At 40.1% G+C, this 25,474-nt stretch overlaps 1 protein-coding gene across 3 annotated transcripts in view; it reads right to left on the reverse strand.

Annotated features, from left to right (window-relative positions):
- The window catches only part of zcchc7 (zinc finger, CCHC domain containing 7), a 55,280-nt gene that overhangs the window by 5,904 nt on the left and 23,902 nt on the right, over positions 1-25,474 (reverse strand). For all 3 annotated transcript variants that reach the window (XM_007551942.2, XM_016671442.1, XM_016671443.1), the window contains exons 4-7: positions 14,698-14,765; positions 14,311-14,448; positions 14,037-14,207; positions 11,267-11,302 (exon numbers count right to left, since the gene is read on the reverse strand). In XM_007551942.2, coding sequence (XP_007552004.1) covers positions 11,267-11,302; positions 14,037-14,207; positions 14,311-14,448; positions 14,698-14,765 — 413 coding nt within the window. The remainder of the gene's footprint in view (positions 1-11,266; positions 11,303-14,036; positions 14,208-14,310; positions 14,449-14,697; positions 14,766-25,474) is intronic.

Raw genomic sequence — 25,474 nt, forward strand, 5'->3', positions numbered from 1 at the left:
GAAGGAACACACACACACACACACACACACACACACACAGTTATCAAACAAAATCCGAGGAGCAAACACGCTTGTGTGTAGAGGAGAGGGGGTGGGATCTGGTGGGAGCATGGGGGCCGGGGCCAGCAGCAGTGTTTTGCATATGTTATTGCAGCAATGGGGAGAGGTTTGCATATGTTACTGGACCCACAGGGGACCAACTATGCCTGCTTTATCATAGACAGCAGCTCCGCTCCCCAACATCGGACTACTGGGCTCATACCAAAGCAAACACGCCCCTGTGCTGTGTGGGAGAGAAGCATGCCAGTATATACATATTAGGTAAACAGGGGATTAAACTCTGGGTGAGAAGAAATGCCTGGAAGGTAAGACACAACATAATAAATGCACTGGATGCATCAATTTTAAACCCCTTTATTCTCATTGGCAAATTAGCAAAGTAACGTAAAGAATTTTTTTACTCAGAAAGAGAATAAATCGCAGTTAAGGTGGAGAAGAGGTGGAACATCTAAAGCACAATTCAACTTCTCCACAAATCTGGAACAAACTTCCAGAAAACTGCAAAATAGCTGAAACACTGAGTTCCTTTAAATCAATCTGTTTATAGTTGCCTTTGATTTGTAGTAATTGGAACATTGATAAACATGTTTGATGTGCATTAATGTCTTTGATGATGGCATCTGATAAAATGTAATGTTTAATGTTTGTTTCACAATTGGTGACTGTTTTTAATGATGTAGAGTACTTTGGACTGCCTTGTTGCTGAAATGTGCTATACAAATAAACTTGACTAAATATCAGGATCTGATTCTTGCTGCCTTTCAGAACCAAAATAAGATCCTCCTTAAATCCTACTCAAAGATAACACCAGTCTCCTAAGAACGAATCTCATCCAGAATCGGCAACTCTGAAGAAAATCAGATTTTCTGCTCACCGGTATAAAAAAAAATAAAAGAGCGCTTCTGAACTGTGGTGATAATATGATGCAGGGTTGGGTGCCACCTCTGGAGAAAAACCTTCTTTCAGGGCAGGAGCTGGCGGTAATCTGGTCACACCGTGGAAGGTCGAACAGAGGAAACAAGCTAACCCATTCAAATGTAAGTTGTACGCTTTCTATTCTTAGCGCTCAAAAGCTGAGCCCACAAGCCTGACTCTGCTGTCGCCAGCGTGAGTCCATGTTTATATGGAGGTGCCCACTTATTCCCCACCACTTAGACAGAGACGGCATATGTGGGCACTGGAGACGGGGATTTAGATGTGCTACGTACAGATGGACAGAGTTGCGTAGGCACCAGGCGGGACGTTAAACCCTAAATTTACATCTGAGCCAACCAAACATTACATCAAATCAACACCATCCTGCTAAGCACAAAGCCACAATGACCTGCAAAGCCTGCAAGACCTCTGATAACACTGCACCTGTGTGTGCATGAGTGTGTGAGTGGGCATTGTGGGTGCATTCCTATGGTTCTCTGTGTGCATGCAACAGCTTATTTAAGAAAATCTGAGAGAAAAAGAGAGATGGGATGCCGTCTTCCTCCAAAGCAATCTGTTCATGTTTATTTAAGTTTGTCCTTTTTATTTGAATTTAACTATTTGTACATGACTAAATTCATAGTTTTAGCCCAATCAAAGCCAGATCAAGATATGAGGGAAACGTGAAGCTTTTCCATGTTAATACTAAGTTCAGGTTCAGGTTTTCTTTTTTTTAGGAAAATACAAGATAGACACATGAGCTTCAGGCTCTTTGATAAATGTAGGTATTTTTTGTGTTGAATCAAAAAGAAAAAATAAATTTCAAGATTATTCAAGATTAATCAAAAAAAAAAAAAACATGTACCTAACCTTGTTCATATTTTTAGTACGCCAACACAAAGTGAATTTAAATTCACTCTACTAGATTATTTTTCTTGTTCAGGAGTTTTTCACTTTGATATACTAAAAGAAAACTTGATGTTTCACCACTTGACTTGTCAAACACAGAAAAGTCAGTGACATTGAAAATGTTTTATAGAAGAGCATAAAGTTAGTCTGTAAATATAATTCTGAGTAAATATTTTGTCGTTAATACGATAATTCTTTAGTCATAGTTAAAGTACTTAAAACTACATCAATATACGGAAAAATGATTAATTCTGCCGGAAATTATCTGGGCTGTGTATTTGAATTAACAATGTGAAGATCAAGGTGTATTATATTGTTTTATAATGATAGAATATATTCTGCTAATATTTTCCAGTTGTAAACTATAACAACAGTTATGTTAACAGTATAATGCAAAAACCACTAGTTTTACAAAAAGGATATCACTGGAGCTGACCAATAACAGCTTAGGGTCTCATAAACCTTGAACCAGATGTGGGAAATGCATCACGGGAATTATTGATCACATTGCTTTGCTTCACTAATTAGATGAACATGCACGATTTCACCAAGATGTTCCTCCATGTCCGCAGCGTCAGAGGAAAACTCAGCAGAAGTTCTCCCTTTCAAGGCTGTTATCTGGTCTGCATGCACTGCTGTTAGTGCCTCAGTCTGAGGCGAATAAAGAGCTGAGAGGCTTTTGACAGGGCAGAGAGGAGCAGACAGGACAGTCTGTACTGTACAATGATGAGGCAGCAAAAACAGCTTTCTGCACAGAAACGGATTTAAGGGATTTCTACAGGAAATCCATTTGAATTGTGCACATTCTTAAGAGAAGAACGAATGAAAGCGGTCAGCCAGAGAGAGAAAGGAGGACCGGGGAAAAGTACAACGAAGGTCAAACCACCCAGAAGAACAGAGGACCTGATGCCAGAATGGTTCGGCTCGAGGAAATGTGATTAAGCCAGTTGGACTCAGAGCCAGGATTGGTGTTTTCCTTCATTTGTTTTCACATGGTGCTCGTTTTTTTCTATTCAATAATTTTATTTATTTTTTCATATATCTAAATAAAAAAAAAGATCATGGTAAAAATATGAACCAAAAAAAAAAAACAATATTTAGAATTTCACAAAAAATAAAAGGTTTGGATGCAGTTAGAGGTCTAACAATAATAAGAAAACGGATTTCCTGAAGACTGTGGAAACAGAGAGTTATTTCCCCTGACCGACCACCGACTGGCGCTCCATCCCCAGAAAGCAAAATTAACTTCACAAGCCCCCATTAGGGACAGACAGATGAATTCAGAGATTCAGTCTTACACAGAAGTAAGAGAAGAGCACTTCTGCTGTTTACAACTGGACGCTCCCAACAGTTTGGATTGACGAAAACAAACCCGCAGCAAATACATTTAAAGAATCATTGAATCATTTTACACAATCTAAATCTACAGATTACATGTTACATAAAACATTATATTTTCTCTTAAGTAAAAATAAAGATCAGTAAAATTCCTCTAAATAAATAAATTTGGTAAAAAGAAGATGTTTAAAGGCATTCATGAACTTGGAGAAACATCACACGGATTTAAATTAACACAGAGGAAACAAATTATATCCAGTTAAAGTAATTTTCTGCAATCAACTCAGTCTAATGTGAGAAAATATATTTATATGACTTATAAATAACATCTGCAATCAGGAAGTTAATAGGTATTATTTCGGTCTGATGAAGGGTTATAATCTGTCATGTTTTGTGGGAGTCGATCAGAATCACAGTCAATAGAAACATGATGCAATGCAAAATCTTCTGACAATTATATACATCCAAGTCAAATTAAAGCTGGGTTTTGGTTAGTTTAATAAAACTGTCACTAATTCCTCAAAAATACTTAAAAACACGATATTAAACAGTTTACTGGTTCATGGATATGAAATGGTTTATGTGTAAATGGTGAATGAAGCTTCGCTTGAGAACATGTTAGTGAAGGTTGACTCTGGGTCAAATCTGCCCTTCGTCAATTTAACATTGAAAAAAATAAGTGTGTAACTTTGTGACTTTTTGAAAGTCCTACTGACCCCAATTTATTCTGTTCCACCAAAACCCCACAAAGACGAAGAAATGATCAACCTACCTTTGAATCAAGTGCTTTAATTTAACACTGACAACCTGAAGAGCCTTCTGTGTTACCATGAATTTCACCCTTATTAGAAATTTAACAGCACTTTCTTTGAGAGAATATAAGAGGATTTAAGGGACAAAATGTCCTAACCTTGGCCTAACAATGGGCATGTGTGAGTTGAGCATGTCTACTGAGACAGAAATGCATTAAAAAGGTAAAACGCTGTGAATGATGGGGTGAAGAAGGGCAGCCAGGTGGGAAACAGGAGAGTTCAAACAGCTTTATTTCAAAGTCAGGAAGGATAGTTTTTTTTCCACGGGAGAAGGGCAATACTACACACATCCACACCTGTCCCTCAGGAAAAGATCAATGCACACCCACCCAGATAGGAGCATGATGAGAAAATCCGCTCAATAAACACACAGCACTGTCGGCAAAGCTGCCGATCGATAAACACCAGCGTACAGGTGTCACCGCTGCTATCTAAAGAGCGGCCAATCAATGTTCACAAGCAGACATACCTGTACCTATCAGCAGCTGTGTGCTCACAGGCAGCCTCCATGTCTCTGTCCAACAGTTTAATAAACTCCGTCCTCCAGCCCCTCCCTCAGCGTCCCACCTTCTCTATACCTCACTCACATTCATGTAGCGCATAAAACACACCAAACAGATGCAGGTAATATCTGATGAATATCTGATGAAGCCGCATCAGATTTCAAGAAGTAGGTTGAAAGAGGTTTGAATTCCCCACTTCCTCCAGCTACCAGAAGGGGGCGCTTCAGTCTAAACTCTGCACACAGGTTTATGAAAGCAGAGGACAGAGCTGCTGAAACAGTTAATGTGTTTTGCATGTATGCATGCATGCATCGAATGTACAATCATGAGAGGCTTTCATGTAGTCAGTACACAAACAGTCGGCCACTAAAATCCACACTCTGGCCTTTTTCTCCATCATCGACATTCATCGTCTTTCTGTTGGAAGCGATCGACTCGATTGATGCTTTGATTTGTCAGAAATGTAATTTAAAAAAAAACTAGTTGATCATTTTTGATACTTATCTTTTGTTTGAATGGTCATTTAGTGGTTTCTGGTGCTAATGATTATCAGAAACTTGTTTTAAACCGTGTTGGAAATGTTTTTACCGGGCCAACACAACAAAACTGCAGATTTCAAAGAGGTTGAAACAGACGCACACACACAATGCGCCAACAGAATTTTCTTCTGAAAGCACAATACAGCTCCAGAATCTCCCCTCTGTTTTTTAAAATATTACGGACCTACAAAGTATTTACCTGGAAAATGTACAGTAATCAGATTTTATTATCTGTATGTTCATTACGCTGAATAAAAGTTGGTTTTCAGTTCGGCAGCTTGGTAAACTGCCAATTTTACAGCTTTTTTTTTTTTTGCATCTGTAGCAGCTGAGATCAACTCCGTTTTAAAATCTTCAACACTTTGACTCGCCAATTCTGAGCTGTATTATTCTACAATAAATTCAGATTCTTCAAAGCGTAGTTTATGAAGTCTGATGCCTTTATTTTGTTTATAAAAATGTAAAAAGAAATAAATAAAAAAATTGTTGAAATACTGCTTTATCTGGCATTTTAATATAGAGAAATGTCCTTAGTTTTGAAATTCTGGCTAAATCTACACAATCATCTTCTAATCACTAAGATTAAAATGTTTAAATCAAGGTGTGATGTGGCAAATTGAAAACAAAGGGTGTCATTTGAATACCAAACTATTTTTAAAAAAGCAACATTTCATATATGTTACCCATTTCTTTTAGAAAATGGGAGAAGGAATCAAGTTTAGAAAGGTAAACATTTTTCTCTATGTAGTTTTCTTTTTCCAAAATTATCCAGCCTTTGAAAATAAGAAATGTAAACATTTCAACATCGCATAGGAACCAAATGGGCATCAAACTTTTAAAACGTCAAAGTTTCAAAAGCACTAAAATGTTGCCATCCAATTGCTACGTTTTTAAAATTCTTTTAATAAAATGCCAGAGAAGATTCTGGAGCAAGCAGAGCTGCTCCTGCTTTCTGGAGTACAGTCGCTCCTTACTGGCGCTCCGCTACTTACTCCCACATATTCTTTCTAATTTACAGGGAAGAAAGTTGGACGTTTGGAAAGCGATAGCATGGAAGCTTAAAGAGTGTCACCCATTAAGGTAACTAAAGTAACACTTTAGGATAAAGTACAGATGTCATGCCAAGAGGCTAAAGTGGTAGGAATGCTAAGTGGCTGACTGCAGGTTCACCACATGAGCAGATAGCTTGAGTAATTAACCAGAAAACTCAGCAATAATCCTAAATTATAACATTTTTGCACAATTAACAAGTTTACTTAAAAACTGCAAATAGAGTTGCTGTTTAATCTGCATTTTTCACTATTGTGTATATTTGTTATGAACAAAGCTAAATCTCTGCACGCAAATGACAACTTAAATTTATCTCATTACTTGTTACTGAAGTAGAATTTACACCTGGATTTTTAAACAAATAAGAACAGGAATCTATAAATAAATGCTAAGCAATATGGCTATAATTGGAATCCACATTACTTTTGTAGTGGTAATAAATAATTGATGCATTTCAGTTTTGAATTAAAGCAAACTGATCATTTTTGTTAAATACTTTTGCTAATAGCGTGAAACTTGAGGAACCACACACCCAATTAAAAGCAAACTTATTAATAAAAGTTGTTTCTTAGCATCACATTTCCGGGTTTACTTAGTTCAAACTAATCATTGCATCATGTTTACATTTTAGCTACAATGTCCATTCTCTGCAAAGTGGTGTTTAAATATCCTTCAAAAACTAATTCAATCTGCCATTTATGGCATGAACTTCATTTTTGCTCGTTCTGCACATAACCGCATGCAGAGGAAGCACAAACCGATTCAGCAAACGGAAATGACAGGCATTGTAGATGCGATCATACAGAAGGACCTGGACAGGTTAACATTTAGCCACTGTTGGCCCAAATGCATCAACTTCAAATCTTTTTTCCCATTTTGGGACATGAAGGCAAACCCAAAAGACGACGAGCTCAGCCTGAAGAAAGAAGCAGAGTATTCTGGTGGCTTTTCTATCTGCAGTTAGTGTTTGCAGTATTCAGTGGGAATGAAAAGAGCAAGAGAGAAGGAGTCTGCAGCCGTCACCATGTAGAAGGTGCATGAAAAAGACAGAAGTAAAACCAGGCCATCTGCAGCCGTGTTTCTGTGTGTGGGTTCGTGAAAAAGAGGGACAGCCGAAAAGAGATATTGAAATCAACCTGTTCTTTAATAAGAAAACGTCTTTTTGAATAAGTAAAAAAAAAAAAAAAAAAAAAAAAAAAACGTTCAGATCCCTTTGACAGAGATGATGAAAATGTTGCGGGTTTTCTTTTTACCCCATTTCCCGCTCTTTATATTTGGACGTGCGCGCATGCTTGTGTGTGTCCATGTGTGTCAGTATCGTAGTTTCTCAGTAAATGCCCCTGGGCTTTGTGGTCTATACTGAGGGGTTTGGAGGAGTTTGTTAGTTGAGGGCCAGGTGCAGGAAGACAACACATACACTCACGGAAGATAAATGGACCGAGCACGCACCCACGCACACACACATACATGAACGAAGGACGGATAAATGGACCCGGTAGCAGGGAGGTCTGACAGAATGCCTTTTCACACCTGGCTGAGCCCAGCGGAAGGTGACAGAGCCACATCTCCCAAAGCGAACACACACACACACACACACAGTCACACACACACACCTTCTCACATTGGGGAGTTCAGGGTCATAAGCAGCATCATGAATAAAATGAGGCTGTCTTAAACAGAAGGAGCCCTTTGTATGCAAGTGTGGAAGTGTGGTTGTGTCTGCGCGGGGCCCCTAACCCCCATGCCAGTTTGGATCTGTAACGACCTTCTGTTCCCAGTGCTTAAATGGCTTAAATACTTCAATTAGACCTGGGTCACAATCCTCCACCCGTTAAAGCACGCCGTCTCTCTCTCACACACACACACACACAGAAACACACACAGGAGAGGCTCCATCGTCGAGGAAGATGCAGGAGACCTGAAGTCGTGGGGCCTGTCCCCTCTGCTCTGTGGCTCTCGGTGAAACTAAAATCGGCTTTTTTCGCCAAAACACGAGCAACAATTAAAGTCGGCTCCCGTCCTGTCTGCCAGCATCTCCCCTGGAACGTCTCCGTCCCACTCCCTCCGCCTTCCTCTTTTTCACTCCTTCTCTCCCTCCGAGCCGCCCCGGTGCTAACGATGCTGCCTTTTCATTAGACAGCCCCTGCTAATTAATCTCCATAGAGGAGAGTGACAGACCTCCCCAAACACACACATCCACACAAAGTGCACGGCAAGATGTATGCAAACACACACTCTTCTTCCGTCTTCTCCGCTCCCCTCGTCCCGCGTGGTGTTGGCAGCCCATTTCATGCTTTATCACGTCTTTTAATTGACAAACAAGCTGCTCTTTTCTCTTAGGCTGAGGTCTATATCACCCCCTCGCTCAGATGCACACACACACACACGCACACACACACACACACTGACAACAAGCCAGGAAAATTAGTTATCTTTTTAAATTTGGGAAATACACACACCGACACACGGAAAAGGGCTGATAACTTTCTGCTTACTAATGGCCCGTGTGTTTGTCGCACAGTTTTCAACTCTCTCACACACTGCTTCACAACAAACACACACACACACACACACGGTGCAACTGACATCACACGTTAGTGCTTCTTTGATCTTTGCCTTTTTTCTCAATACTTTTGCCATCCGGGTCAACCTCTATAATCAGGATTTCTCCACGTTTCACCAACTCAAACTAAACACGTTTTTAAGACCATTATGAATGAGATTTAAGACCTGTATCACCACAGAAATGTACAAAAGAAAAGTGGGTGGTTCAAATAGCAGTGCCAAGCTTTTTCGTACCAAATGCACATAGCATTGTATTGTTCAGCAACAGAGGTGAGACAGTGGCAAAGATGAACGTCGCCCAGCCAGTTGGTGATGATTTACATTTACCAATGATAGATGGAAAAAAGCTAGCTAGCTAGCAAGGGTTTATCAGCAGATAGTTAGTGTCTGCATGCAACTCAAACTTTTGCCTGACAGAAGAGTCCAGCGAGAAAAATAAACAACATAGGAGATTAAATACAAGACCTGTGATTATCTTATTTAATGCCAACTTAGACATTTTCTAGTGAGTTTGAGACGTTTTGAAGACTTCATTTTTGATAAATCAGCTTAAGACTTTTTAAAGATGTGTGGACACTTCGATAATGTATAGATTTGAGTTGATCTTGAGAGATATTTTTATGCTCACAGAGAATGGAAATTACACATGCGTAAAACTACAAATTACTCCATTTTTATGAAATCTTAACTCACCAACACTGCTCGGTTTCAAGCACTATATTGAGGAAAATCAAAAAGATTTAAAAGAACTGGTTTGAACATCACTGGATGTTTGTTGTTTCCAGCAGGTTGAGGTGTTTAGATGCGACATGTTTCCGGTCTGATTAGACCCGGCGTCGCTGGCTCTATAAAGCTCTGGGTTCAGAAAGCTGCTGGCTTAGTCTGCCCATTCACCATCACCACCCTGTTCTCTTCTTTAATTGGAGCCGCTGCAGTAACAACTACCGGGCCTCACAAAAGCATTCATACACCTAAACCTAGTATATCTCGTCACCTTACAGCCACAAGTCTCATTGTACTTTATTGGGATTTTATGTGACAGACCAAACCCGAAGCAATAAGTAATTGACAAATAGAAGGAAAATGGAACACTGTTTCTACATTTCTGACAAAATGTCTAACTAACATGGTGTTAGACATGTTAGACAAAACATGTCTAACATGTCTATCTCAGCACAAATGAGATGACTCATTTGTGCTGAGTTATCTCAAGAACCAAGTTTTTTTGAGGTTGTGTGTTTACCAGATTTTCACGTCACTGATTTCTATTTGCATTCTTCATGGCAAAATGGCTCAAGAGCGGAAATGGAAATCATCTGCGTACAGTAATTTTCAAGATTATAGATTCCCTACAGGATTTGGGTCTGACTTTGACTAAGCCATGCTAATAAACAATCAACATTTCCATTACAGATCTGGCTGTATGTTCAGGCTTTGTGTCCTGCTGGAGGGTGAAACTTTGCTCCACTGGCGTTTAGCTTCGTCCATCCTCACTTCAACTCTGCCCAGCTATCCATGCTACCTTATGATCTAATAACCACCACGTTTCTCTACGGGGATTGTGTATTGAGGGTTACCCAAAGTGAGTTTTCTGCCATGTGTATTATGTTGCAGGCATGCAAAATTTTTATATTTTAAAATTTTAAGTTGGTGACATGTTTGCTGTGTCACCAACGTGGCTAGAAGCATAATGGAAAATAGAAAACGGGTTTCTATTTTCAACTTTACTTACAAATGTAGTACCAAACGTAGTTCTGAGATGATCAAAGTTTGGATTATTGTTTTTTAACCGAACCATGCATTAAGATTTTACAAAACTGTATCTCTGACTCTTCCTTGGTCTTGGTCTGCTGTTTGTTCTCCAACATTTTCTTAAAAAACCTCTGAAAGGTCTTCAGAAAACAGCTGGACTGTCCGGTGACTTCTATAGGTTGTTTGACATCAGAGTGAAGGAGGATAAATTCATACCTTTTGCATTTTCTTAGTAAAACCTTTAAACGCTGCACCATTTTTATTCCACTAAATAATTAAGGCCTACATTTTGTTAATTTTGTAACTGGGTTCAGAAGTTTCTGAGAGAGGATGTTTGGCCACAGTGAATCACACCAGCACTGATGCACAATCACGTTTAATCTAAGCGAATGGATTGTTTAATATTTGGTGGAGACATTTTGTGTGTTTCCCCCAAGACTTATTTTACTGGTTTTAATTAAGATTTTTTTGTTAGTTTGTTTTTATTTTTGGAGACCTTATAAGAAAGTGTTCCTACAAATTAGCCAGCAATTATTGGAATTATGGTCAGAACAACAGTTGCTTTTATTAAAATACATGCAGTGCTGTCTTATGCCTCGTTTTTAATTCTAAATAAACATTTGCTGCAAAAAAGGCCCCTTTTCAATTTGCTGTATATTCCTGTGCTGGGAAGTGCAGAAATTGTTGGCAGAAAAACACCTGTGCGTTGCAGCAGCATATGGACAAAACCTGGCAGGTATTCAACAAGCAAAAGTGGATAAACTTTTGACTTCAGTTCAATGTTTGTTTTGACAGAGCTGAATTATTTAAGAAAGTGACTCACTGTGATGTGGTACTGCCTCCAGATCTCTGGACAATCCTGGAAGGAGATAAAGAAACTTTTTAAAGACTTTCTACACAAAAACAGTTTGTTGAAGACAATCCTGTTTTCACACTTTCATGTAAAAACAGAAGGCATACAGAAAAAGAAAACTAAAATCTGTTGTTTCAACGGGTTAAAGGTGAGAGCGAGAACTGAAAGATCCTGACTAACAGACAGGAAAATAATACCAGGGTTTGTTTTTCAGTTTCCACTCTGAATCTCTCAGTCCCTTCCCACATCTTTCCCTAAACCTGCTCAGAAGTGCTCTCTGTATCGGTGCTGGTGTGCCGTCAGTCACTCAGAAACAGTCAGTGAGTCAGTTGGTTGTTTTGTTGCTGGTGTGGATAAAGCATTATCTCTGGGGCTTCTCCACGCTGTTCCCCAAGCACTCCGACATCCTTTACCCGCCACCGCCGCTTCCCGCGGGGAAATTGAAAATGCCCCAGTCGCCGCAGGCAATGAGATTTATCTACTTGCATACCTACAGAGTGAGGACATAATTCAGATTCAAGGTGAAACAGGCCAATCTTAATTTGGTCTTTGCACACTAGAGGTCCTCGACTGATTTTATATTAAATAAAATGCCATTAATAGGGAGTTACATTTTTCCTGAAGCGTTTTTTGTTGGGGAATTGGATCTGGTTGGACTCAAACACAGAGAAGAACTTCGATGGGTTTCTACAGCTGCATCTTTCTCCACCTTTAATCTAGCTTTTTCCTTCAACAAACCCCTCGTCCCCGCCGCTCGTTTCCCCCCTCCTATTTGCTCCATCCCTCCAAACCGCTGGGGTAGTGTGCTGTTGTCGAGGGCGACAGGCGAGGCGAGCGACACACTCGCGCTCCATCAACCGTCTGTCTTTAATGAGAGACACAGAAAGGCCCAGGGGACTGAGACTTGACTCTTTTTCTCTCACAAACAGACACACACTAATATGTTCAGCGTAATTTGTGAGTGTAAGGGGAGATAAAGAAAAGAAAAAAAGAAAAGTTGTGCATTGCAAGCGAGAGGTAATTATATCAGAGCACATCTTTGGACTTGTGCTGTTTGTGGTGCGATGTGTAGAAGAGGTGAGAAGAGGGAGATTCACAGAAGGATCTGATTCAGAAGATGAGAGACGAGTTTGAGAGACAGAAAGAGAGGAAAAAAGAAAGAGAAATTGGCTTGTGTGTGTCCTGGTGTACCCTCTCCCTCTGGTGTTCACCTGGTTACTCATCCATCACACAGAGCACAGTACATGACTGACTGACGAAGAGGGAGAGAGAGCGAGACAGAAAAAAGAAAAAGAGGGCAGCGGCAGACTGCTTCTTCCATTCAGTTCCTCCTCCTGTAGTATTTGTGTAAAAATGGCTCAGCTAGTGATGGAGCACTGTGATAATTGTCATTAATGGTCTTTAAATGCATCTTTCAGACACACAAACAGCTGGAATACCTAAGTTCTAATTACTTAAGTATCTATTAATGTGAGCAGCAATGTGAGTTGACCTCTGGTGACTGAGAAGTGGGGTGATTAGAGAGACTGAGGGGGTAAATGTGATTGGTAATGAGCTCACCTAGTTGACAACCCTGGCATGCAAGTCGTTATGTCCATTTTAACAACACAGTGTTTTAAAGCATGTGGAATTAGGCTGGCAGATTTAGATGTAAAGTATTATTTTAGCTCTGGCCAGTCTTTTTTTCTGACTGGAAGCAATATTAATGATTTCAAGTGGACCAGCCAGAGTCCTGTGGAGGGAGAGAACGATTAGGGTGATAGCAAGGAGGCCTTCCATCCTCAAAGATTCAGAAAATGCCAGAGGAAACAGGAAACTACAGCAACTTTAATAAAGGTTTGACTGCTGCAACACCAAGGAAAGGCCTTTCCATCAATTATTGAGGAGAATGCAAATAATTAATGCCTTCATTTTTATTAAATATCTTCAGGAACATGCATGTGTTACTTCCCACTAGAAATCTTGGATTAACGAAAATAACTTTATATCTAAATTTGTAGAGATGACTCTGAGCCTAACTGTATGAATATGGAGGTCAAACAACAAGAAACTGCATCGAGACAGAGAAGACGGTTTGAAATCAACACAGGTAATTAATTCAGCTTATTGACTAATGCATTTGTGTAATCCATATGAATATGCTGCATTAAGATGTCATGTAAAAACTGGAAGAAGTATTTCAGAGAGATCCCTTTGACTATCACTAAATGGAGTGGCAATAATTTAGTTTGGAAACCTGATAGCACCTGGATCATTTGTCTTATCAGCACCATGATGCAGCAGTCCTTTCTTGTAACTCAGGACATATTGTTCTTTAATGGTTCCCGCCACCTGTGAATGTTGTGCGAACCATGAGATTTGTCCAAAATGCACCAGTTTCTGTATTTGTAATGGTCCATAAGACATCCATGTTGCACATGGATCCATGTGCAGCATCAAAAAGCCGCATTTCTGTCCTGCAGCCTCACAACAATGATACTGTTGAAACATGCTTAGGGACACCAGACATGCTTAGAGATCACTCTATGATCTGTATGACAGATAAATTCAACGTATCGAAGCAACTCAGCCAAAAACACAGCAATACCAGCAGGAACAGGCACTTTCCACTGGTTCTAACATTCTGGCCCACTCAGTGCCTTTAAATAAGGATATGTTGGTTTGGATAACAACATTTTGAAAATAAGTGCAACATCTCGAGAGAAAAGTGAAAAGACAATCGTCATGGCCCTCTACTCACATCGCAGAAGTGTCCCCTCATGCTGCAGCGATGGCACTGTTTGTGCCAATAAGATCTCTCGCTGCAGAACCTGCTGAGGTGTCCAGGCTGCCCACAGTTGTTGCAGTGCTTATTGGGACATGTGATGGCCTGGTGACCCATTGAGCCGCAAAGAAAGCAAGGCGTCACCTTCTGCAGAAACACAATTAGCATAATGCAGTTAGCAAGTTTGCTTGCATTTTTAGGTTCATTATTTACAAGATGGCCGTGCTACATCGCATTAGCGCAAACCTACTTTGGGGTGAGGACAGCTCTTTGACAGATGTCCTGTCTTGTTGCAGTTTCTGCATTGGATGTTCTTCCCAGTGTAGTATCGGTTAGACATACGGTGCACTGCGATCCTGGGACCCTGGCCTTTGTTAAAGATCTGAGCCTGAAACGACAAGAAAAGACTGATTATGAGTTGGACATTTCATTTTTTATATTAAGACCTAAATGTTTAATTCATACAAAGAAAGGGACGACATAAACATCGGAAAATCCAAATAGGAATCTTCTCACGGCAAACTATTTTTATTTATCAAAGGAAACTAAAAAGTAATCTCAGAAAGCAAAAGGAGATTAATGTGACAGTAAACTATGAAAGTGAGCTAATTAATTTAATTTGGTAATCAGCACCAACCTCCTTATCTTTCTCTGAAACAATCCAACTTCCTTCTTCTTTTTCTTCTTCTTCTTCTTTGTCAGCATCTGATAAAAAGAAAAAAAATGTTTAATTAATTGCAGCACAAACATTTATGCAAAAAAAAAAAAAAAAACATTTTAAAGTGACAGAGGGCTGGATGTTTTTTCAACTGTATTTAATTATTTTTTATATATACCACTGTTTGTTTGTATGGACTCCAGATGAGTAGAGAGGATTGTCACACTGAATGTCAAATGCAGAGGTTTTAGTGAAAGGACCAACACAAAGTAATGCCTGGTTGTGAAGCGGAAATAAGAGAATATATGGTTTGCAAACATGTTTTTAAATACTTGGTTCACACGAGTCGGTACTTTAAAGAACAACCTTTCACTGCAAGAGAAAGTTGAGCTATTTTTCCACCAGGCCTTTCTTACATGTGAATATGTTGTGACCTAAATCTTTCCATTTGTATATATTTAGCGTCACTGGTCTGCAGGAGGGTGAATCTCTTTCCCAGTCTTAATCAATCTATCTTCACCTCCATAAATGAGGCAAGAAAGAAAAGTTTTCTTCCTTTTTCTACTGATCCATGAAGACCTTATGTGTGCAGGACTAAGACTCTCCAGGCTGAGCTGTGGAGTTCTGCAGCTCCTCCAGAGTTAGCACACTATTGCCTACTGCTCTGATAGCTGGTTTGGAGAGTTTGCTGTTATGTCACATACTTTTTAATATTCGTTTCCCAACAGTCCTCTGAGGCCTTCGCAGAACAGCTGTAAAGTGACATTAGACCATTTATACTCTTAACTAATTAGGTGGCACCTGGTTATGCAGGATTTTATTGAGAGGCATTAGAGTAAAGGGGAGATGCGCAAAAGAACCACAAACCTTTCAGGTTTTAGACTGGTGTATCTGAACTTGTGTCCTTTCCATTTGTGCTTTATTTTTGGCCATTTTTTTCTTGGTGCCAGTAAATAAATCTTTAAAAAAAATATATGTGACTGCACATTTGAATCAGGATTCAAAACAAGCCACAACGTATAAACTCCACAAAACCAAACAACCCTGTTAGGAACTCTAAATCCTGTGGGATGGCTTTTGCTTCCTGTGACAGAGGGGACACACACACACACACGCACACACACACGTTAACCCACAGTGAAACTGACACAATGGCAGCCCGGCACATCTGTATGAGAGTGGCACTAACAGCACCCTGAGGGAGCGCGCCGTATTCTCCTCAGGCCCACAGAACTGTAACCGACATCCAGAAATCCTAACGTTCACACAAGCACAAACACACAGACACGTGTAGCCGGCATAAAATTATGTGCCGATAGCGATGACCCACACATGCTTTCAGGAACACAGACACACCCACACACATCGACCTCTCGCGATTAGCTGGTTGGCAGTCTTTAGCCTTTGGATAAACACACAGCCTTGAGCCATAATCAAATATTACACTCTCCTTTCCACCCTTCTCTCCTCCAGTCCTCTTTCAGATTCTCTCTATCCAGCCCTCTTATCGCTATGCAGCTCTTCCCTCCTTCCTTTTGCTTTTGCCTCCTCTCCTTGTTTTCTAACCCTCCCACCCTTCCCCGGGTGAGAGGCTGCAGAGGGAGGTTATCACCTCTCTTCCCTGTCAAACAAATTAAAATGGCTGCTGTTTGGATGGGGTTTCTTTCTGCCTCGACCTTCACCTCTAAATACACACACAGACACCATCACAAAAACCAGCAACCCCGTGCCGTCACCAACACTCAGTGTGTGCTTCAAATCCTGAAGTACAATTTTGCTTGATGGATCTGAGATAACGAAGAGCTTCTTTAAAATGAGTTGAAATCTGTAGAGTAGTGATGAACTCAGATCTGAGCTTTCAGTCACATAAAGACAATTAAAGAGTCAGCCTTTAATCACCTGAAGAACATTTCTAGAACTAAAGGAATAATGTCCCAGTGACATCTAGAGAAACTCATGCATGTGTTTGTTTTTAATCGCATTGATTACTGCAAGAGTGTCTTCACAAAGCTACCTAAAAATACCAACCAATCGGCTGCAGGTGATCCAGAACGTTGCTGCTCATGTTCGCACTAAAAACAGTTGATAAATTACTCAATGACTTTGAACCAAAATACATTAAAGACCTGTTGTTGTTGTTGTTGATGTATCAACCTTTCAGACCACTCAGGCCTCCTGGATGAATTCTACTCTGCTTCCCCAGCCAAAACGCTGATTTCCTTTTCTAGGCTAAAATTTAATTTCTAAGAGTTATCTTTGATTAATTACAACTAGATTATCGACTACAGTCTGTTTTTCATTGTGCTATTGCTTTGCTTTATTTGTGTTTTGGTTGTTGTTTTATTTTGCTTTTAATCATGAGAACTTTGCCTTGTTTCTGAAAATGTGCAATGCCAATAAAATTGCTTTCCCTTTCCTAAATGGCTCAATTTAGGAAAGGCTCTAAGGGTTATGAATGATGTACTATCTCATATGCTCTTATGTAGACCTATTCTTATTCTTAGTCTTTAAAATTAACCAAGCTGCAAAAGATACATATCATAAATCAAACCAAGATTTATGATTCAACAATACTCAACAAACCAGACTGCAGTTTGCCAAGGCACACAGCAACAAAAACCTTGATTTTTGGAGACTTTTCTGCAGTTTGATGAAAGTAAAGTGAAACTGTTTGACTATAACAACCATCGTTATGTATGGAGGAAAAACAGGGATGCTTGAACCATCCTAACTGTAAAGTATGGGGGTGGCAGCATTATGCTATGGGGGTGCTTTGTTCCAGAGGGACCTGGTTATTAATTAAATAGATGACGTCAAAAAGAAAGAACATTATGTAAAAATATTGAAGGAACAAGTAAAAGCAGCACACAGGAAGTTGAAGCTTGGGCTCAAATGGGTCTTCCATGTGGATAATAATCCTGAGCATACAGCCAAAATGGTTACAAAGTGGCTTCATGATGACAAGGTCAATGTTCTGGTGTGACCATCATGAAGCCCTGATGTCCTGAGGAATAAGCGAGACCTCAATAAACTATTGTGATTAACGTCAGGAAGAAAACTCAAAAGCCAAGTCATACATTTTACCAAATACTCAGGAAATGTATGTAAACCTCTGATTCTGAAGACTTTATATAAACCTCTGTCACATTCTTTCTCTTGTTATTGTGGCATTTAGTAAATTGAAATTATTTTGGTAACTGACCTAAAACAAAATAAATTTGGTCTGTTTTAGATTCACAACCTAACTCTAAAAAAAGCCTTTCTCCATTTGTATTCTAATTTTCAGAGAGACTGAATTTCGACTCTGTATTAGCTGTAGGCCAACATCTTCAAATTGAACAGACGTAAAGGCTTAAAATACATTACTTTATAATAAACTTCTTCAATTTGATTAATCACAAATAAAGTGCTGGGTGAGGTTCCAATTTATTGAGATGCTCCTGTGGCTTTTGTGGTTTCAGCTGTAATTTATATAAAAATGTTCAGAACTCTATTGTTTATCCATTTCAGTTTTAAAAACTGACTTGACTGTTTTACGTCTTTATAGTTCCCCAATAAAATCCATAAATTTGCAACCAAGTGGGCTTGACGCAAAGCGTACCTCCCAGCATTTGGCCGCTCAATAAAGGTGTAATTTCAGCAGAAGTTCACTTCAGTTTTTTTAAATACCTGCAAAGGTGCATCCGTTTTTACTTTTATTGTCACAGCAAAGTAAGATATTTTCTTCCAGTTGGTGATTGTGAGTTTACATTGAGGGGAGAGCAAAGAGGTCTCCTAATGCTGGGCTACTGTGAGCAGACTAGGGGGCCTCAGTGGGACATGTGTATGCCTCTTTGCACGCTTAGCTGGTGTTACACAACAACCAGTACCCGGTCAATGGGCAGCTGAAAAAAAAAGAGGGGTGAAAGGTGTGTGGGTGTGTGTGTGTGCTGAAGTGCATCTGTGTATGTGTGAATGTAAGTAGGCGTTAGTGACTCAACGAAAGTCGTTCCCAAGGCGTCTCCCAGGGGGACTCCCCAAATAAAGAGCAGGAAGCTTTCCCTTAATCTAAAGGCCACCCCCATCTCACCGAGCCAACACACACACACGTAGATAAAGGGTGAAGCTCTTTGTCACGGCCGAGGAATCAAACACATGAGTGGAGGGGTGAAGGAGAGGGAAGGGAAGGAGAGGGTGGGTGGGTTGGTCTGTTGTCTGTACACAGGGTGAAAATATGCTAATCACCCCGGAGGCCCTGTTCAAAACCAAACCATCACAGCCTCGTTCCATCGTGGCCCGGCGGATATGAAGGAGTCTGGAGCTGAAAAAGCAGATGGCAGCAGCTTCTTCGAGCATCTGAACAGACTCACGAGAGGCCTCCGCCGTGTCGACCGCAACTGCTCAATTTCAACAGATCTAATGGGGAGGCACTCCTAGCACCCAACTAAGAGGTGTACGCCCAACGATCTTTGATGTTAAGGTGGCTGCCGTCACCATCAGACATCAGTGTGCCAAACAGCGCCCGAGTCACCTGATAGAAATTTGAGGAAAAGTCCAATTCACTCCACTTTCTGGGACTTCGGCTGACTATTTCTGGAGGATAACTCGTTCATTATCTCATCACTCTATCGTCAAGGGTAATGCAGCACAATGGCATGGAAGAGAGGGAGACTGAGAAACGGAGGGAGGGCCGGATCAGGGGAGAGAAAGCGACAGATGCTACCTGTCTGTCTCAGAGGTACCCTGATTACTAGAAGACGAGGAGGAGAGGGGAGGAAGCTGCGTGCCTGTTCATCAGAGCCGGCAGAACAAAACAAAACAGAGGAATTGAGTGTGTGTGCGCGTATGTGTGGGTGTGAATCTGTCCCTTTTACCAGCAAGAGCAGAACGGAAGTGTACGTGTGGCTAATGAACCATGAACACCCGGGTCTCCTGGGGTGATGCGCACACACAAATGGGATAAGGTTCAGACAGGATGGTTTAAGTCTGATAAACCAAGGACGAGGCAGAGACCAGCCGTACGCTCAGGCCTGTCTGTGTTCAGTTTGTTGTTGCCTAAAATCGGCCTTCATTTAAACCAAATCTGAGGCCTGGATTGGATTCCCACTCTCTTGTCCCAGCACTTAACCAGGCACAGCAAGCCAACCCGCCCAGGCTCATTAATCCACCAGTCAGTATGCGTTCACACACACACAGGAGAAGTAAAACAGCGGCCTTTCACCCCAAACGTAGGTTATGTTTGATACTGAAGCGGCAGGGCAGGATTAGCAACGGCAAACATGACAATGGTGAGGGTGTGTGGGAGTGTGTGTCTGAGTGTGTGCACAAAAAAAGCATTTCTTCTGGGACATCACCTCTTGCCATACAGGCTTCCCCTCAGTGAGATTGAAACACAGCAAAAGAGTGTAAAACAGAAGGAAGAAACTGAGCAAGTGAGATGAAAACGAACAATGAGAAGATGAGGAGGGGTCAGGAGGAGATGAAGAACATGAAAGCTGAGTAGCAGAGGAAAGGAGGCAGAAGCATCTGAAAACATACAGGAGATAATGGGCAAAGCAGCTACAGTGCAGAAAAAAATGTATGTGAATCTTTTCAGATTTCTTCTGATTTTGATTTATTGTCACTGAAATATTTAAGATCAAACAAATGTAAATACTAGATAAAAAAATTATGAGAAAATACAGAATAAAACTTATCAATGATGATTTTGTTCATTAGGGAAAGCACCATCTGAAATCAACTGGTCTTGTGTGAAAGAGTGAAATCATGATCTAACTGTGATGAGCCACAGTTTGGTTAATCATTTATCACAGCCAAGCCTGATTACTGCAAAACAAGTAGAAGCAAGAAAGCTTTCAAATAAAAACTGTCTGACCACAAACAGTAGAAGAAACCTAAACACACACTGATAAAAAGAAATTAAACACATAAGAGTCAAAGTTACAGACACCATCTAGGATATAGATATGATTACATATCTATATCCTAGATATAGATATGTAATATCTATATCTAAGGCTCAGATGGAGAAAACATGAAACAGTGCATTAATGACACATCACAAAGAAATCAAAGCCAAGCAGATAAAGCACTACTGGCCTCACGTGCCTAAGATCAGATCACTGTTCCTGATTTAAAACTGAGAAAGAAACTGAGAAAAAATGGCCTCCATGGCAGAGTTCAAATGAGAAAACCATAGCTGACCAAAAGAGCACAAAGACCCGTCTCACATTTAGAAAAACATTCTGATGAGACAAAGTAGGATTTTCTTTGTCCCATTGCATATACCTAGCACTGTATTTTAAGAAAAGGATGTCACATCTAGAGTCAAAACATGATCTGGGGCTGCGTTGCTTCTGAACCTGGACTACCTGTCATGATAGAACCATGAACTCTGCTCATTACTAGTGAATCCTGAGGGAGAAATGTCCAGCCACTAGTTGGTGCATTTTGGTTATGAAGTGTGTCCACAGCACACTGGTAAAGCCAAATCGGAATGCCTCAAAATAAATGAATAAATGAAACATGAAGTGGTCTAGTCAAAACCTAAACTTAAATCTGCCTAAGATGCTGCAAAAAAAGAGTGAGTCAAAATTTCACCACAGCGATGTAACGTTCTTGATGACAATTGGTGCTGCTAAGGGTAGCAAAGTTTGAGAGGTATTTACTAATATTATATATAATGCAATATAAATTTATATATAAATATTTGGGGTTTAGTGAGCGAAATCATTATTTGTATGCTTACAGAGGTCATCGTTTAGTATTACGATTAGTTTAACTATGCAAAACAAAGAAAAAAACACAATGCAAGAACAACAAAAAATTGTAAAGTGTCAATGTTCTGTTACAGTGAACCTGGTAAAGGAAAGGTTCCATCAGTGAGTCAAATATTTATATCAAAGACAATTTGTAAAAAAAAAAAGAAAAAAAAAAGCTTAAAATTAACATTAATTTCAAAATAATGTTTTATAGTAGTGTTGTGATGTTGTGCCTGGAGTTTGGTGTGGCACATCAACACAGAAGCACTGACATTTATGTCTCTTTCAAACAGATTTAAAATTGTAGGGCTTATGCATGAGACTGTCACTGTAAAATAACCTGGATTAAATACACCAACGCCTTCGATGTATCTCAATATTTTTAAATAATCTAAAAGTGTGAGATGGTCTAAGCAATTGCATTAAAAACAAAAGTGGTGTACTTACACCTAAAGTTCCTAAAATAGACTTTCACTTAAATTCTATGACACTTTAGTTTTGCCATTTTGATCTTGATGCATGATTTACAATTTACTCAAAAATGAACAAACAGCAGCTAAATTTAGTAGTTTCTAAGTATCTGCTGCACAGCATATATTAACATTTTACAGCCAGGCTCTTTAAGGATTAACGCAAAGTAGACATTTCCAAACTTAAACCCAAGTTGTCACATTTCCTTATACACCATCTGTTATGGTAACTGCCCAGCATTTCTTTCAGCTACCAAAAACATGCTTAATTTGACATAATCTAGTCATGACCATATCAAATATAATGTTGAAACAGATGCAAAAATGTTTTGATCAATTTAAATATTTCAAGAATTTCAGCCACTTTTTGTTTTTGGACGACTAATGTGAAAATCAACGCCTTCATCCAGGTGAGAGGGATTTTTGTGTGTGGCTTTCCAATCTAATTTCCACCTTGTGTACATCAAACAACATACTTCAGTGCACCTCATCTTTAATGATGTGATATGTAAGCACCCCCTCAACCCCCACCATGCTTCCCCCTGTGACATGTCAAGCGCTCACCCTCTGCTCGCCCGTGCCACCTCCTCCTTTTCCTCTTCACCCCCTTCCGCACCATGTTGGCAGCCAGGGCAGGGCAGGTGGCCAAAGCTGTCAGTCAAACCTCCGCCGCCACGCGGCAACACCACAGACACCAATTACCACACAGCAGGGGCGCGGCCTGGCAACCGCATGGCAACCACACGGTCCAATCAGGGTACACAACAACAGGGACCAAAGAATGCCAAGAAAAGTAAAAGTGGTGTCATGTGTGCACTTGTGTGTGCGCACATCCACCACATCGAATGTTACCCAGAGCCGGGCCAGCGCATATCTGCAGGTTTGATGGAAGACAGGAAGTCACTGTGTCTTTTTAATATCCGCTTGCTGTGTGTTGAGCAATGATTATTAATCTGAAACACAGAAATGATCATCAGTCTGCTGATAATCAGAGTTTTTATTAACCCATTCAGGCCAGATTCAACAATGTGTTCTCTGAGACATGTTAAACACTTCATCATTTTCAAGACATTTTAATGGCATACTCCCAGGTCTGATGTTAATTAAGACAGGCTTAGAACAAGTAGTACATAGCTGATCTGTGAACTGACCATATAACTCATTTGCCCGTTTACATTAAGATGCTCAGATGTTCCCTGATACATTATGTGACGGTAAAAAAATGCATGAAACAGTCAGTAGTTGAACAAAATTAGATCACACTGATCTAATACAACAGGAAGCAGGTTGTTGCAGAGCTCTTTCTTAGTCTGAGCATGGTGTGCCCACTGCTTCAGACGAGATATGACACATTTATCACTTTTAGCAAGGCTAACATTACTAAAACAGATGTCTGTGTATTTCATAGTGAATCGTAGATCCTTACTAAAACTTTAGCTTTTCAAAAAGCCACCACAATCTCTAAAAACAGCTCAATGGTGCTGTTCACCATTGAGCCTTCCTGTTATCTGCAAAAACCTTTGCCCTTTCAAGACATCTCACTCTTAGTATTACAGAGAAATTGTAGTGTTTTTATACTTGCTCTTCACAAACCATTATGGAAGATTATATGTTTTACACCTTGTTATAAAACCCAGAAAACTTTACACATGATGCTAAATAGTATCAAAATACAGCATTTATTTTTGACACTTTCTTCTGGATGAAAGAAGAAACAGCATTGGTAAACAGTAGCTTGTAGCAGAATTAAGGATTTTCTGAATCTATGGGTCAGAAAAATTGCACTAGTTTGAACTTTTTTTTTTTTGTTGTTGTTATTTTTACTTTCCCAAATGACAAAACTATATAGCACAGGGTTTCACGCCAAGCTCCTATTTGTAAAAGGAGGTCAGAGTGGAGCTTCATATCATTTGGAGAGCTGGCCAAACAGCTAATAATCAACAAGTGTGTACATTTTATTACTCAAGTAATTCTTTTTGTTGACAAAATACCTCCGATAAAAACAATGACCATATTTTTCCTGCTGTCCCTTTTGTCTTTGGCACCAAAACACAAATATGCAGTCTGTTGTCATCTGTGAGGGGGAAATATATTTTAATAAAACCACTGAGTTGCAACCTCAATTTCATTTTGATGAATTTCCTCCTGCGGGAGTGAGCAAGGCAGAGGGCGGGAGGGCAGAGAGGCGAGAGAGGGGAGCGGGCTGATGGGGGCTGGGAGGCAGATAGAATTTTCATGATTGTTATTTTTGTTATTATACAGAGGAGGAGGCGGAGGGGGGGGGATTGCAGGAGGCGAGATAAACGGAGCTGGTTAATCTAAACCATTTTGCAGAGCGCTCCATTATCGGGCAGGTTGGGCACGTCGAGAGGGTTATTTTTCCGAGGGATCTTTGGCCCCGGTAATTAAGCTCCATTCACCAGGCCCTGTTCCCCAAATTAAAAATTTGTCATTAAGTGGAATTTACCATAATGCCTTTTTATCTGGCGGCGCTTCAGCATGTGTGTCTGCATGTACGTGTGTGCAGGATAGAGGTGAAGGAGGGGGCAATGGGATTGGGCAACCAATAACCAATAACACAGGTTCACACACACACACATGCATGCACGCACGCACGCACGCACGCACACACACACACACACACACACACACATTTTGAGCAGAAAAGGCAAATTGAAAAAGTGAAATAATCCTGGATAGCAGCACATGTTTGCATGAGCAAATACACACACACACAAAGCCACCCTTCAATCCTTCAAATCCACAGCCTTTGGGGTAATTAAATAATGATGCTTTAAAGTTTTAATTTAGATTTACCCATTTCATTCCTCCTTTCCCTCCTCCCCCCTCAGACACACATACACAGCTGCAAAAACACACACCCAAAGAGTTATTCACAGCATGTTTTTAAGACTTCATCCAGAGAGATAGCCCTCCATGGCCAGGCTACATGGGAGGCAGAGAATGATTGAAGAGCAGAATCTCTGTCTCAATAGGCTTGAAAAAACAATACAATTATTAGTCTTTAATTAGAGCAGCCCCTCTGTGGGACGGGGGACAGACAACGAACAATAGAGGATTAGAAGAGGGGCACCCAATATGGCTCTTTTATCGCTTCGTTCAAATACAGTTTATGAATCATTCAGCTGTCCTTCGCACTTTGCAGGTAGCAGTCTGAACTTTATGCAACATTTAACAGTCAAAATGTAAGAAAATAACCAGAGGCAAACGTTTTAAATCATATTTTTCATGGAAATCTTGCCATTAGTCCACTTTTTATGCTTTTTTTTATACACCTCTAAACTTTAAAGAGTTTTGTCACTGATTATTGTCCATCTTAAGCTTTAAAGCTTTAAACTGTTGATATTCGTTTTAAGTGCCCTTAATTAAAACAAAAACAGATAAAACCAGCAAAAATACATCTCATGTGGTCCTCCTGCTTTTCGTGGTCCTGAATTATTTATATTTGGAGCAAAGGAGGTGTCACTCCACATGTGTGAGAAGTCAGTCACTGTAAAGCAGGATTTTTTCCATTTTTAAACAAAA

The sequence above is a fragment of the Poecilia formosa genome, unplaced genomic scaffold (genome assembly GCF_000485575.1).
Source record: "Poecilia formosa unplaced genomic scaffold, Poecilia_formosa-5.1.2 Scaffold44, whole genome shotgun sequence".
Lineage (NCBI taxonomy): Eukaryota > Metazoa > Chordata > Actinopteri > Cyprinodontiformes > Poeciliidae > Poecilia > Poecilia formosa.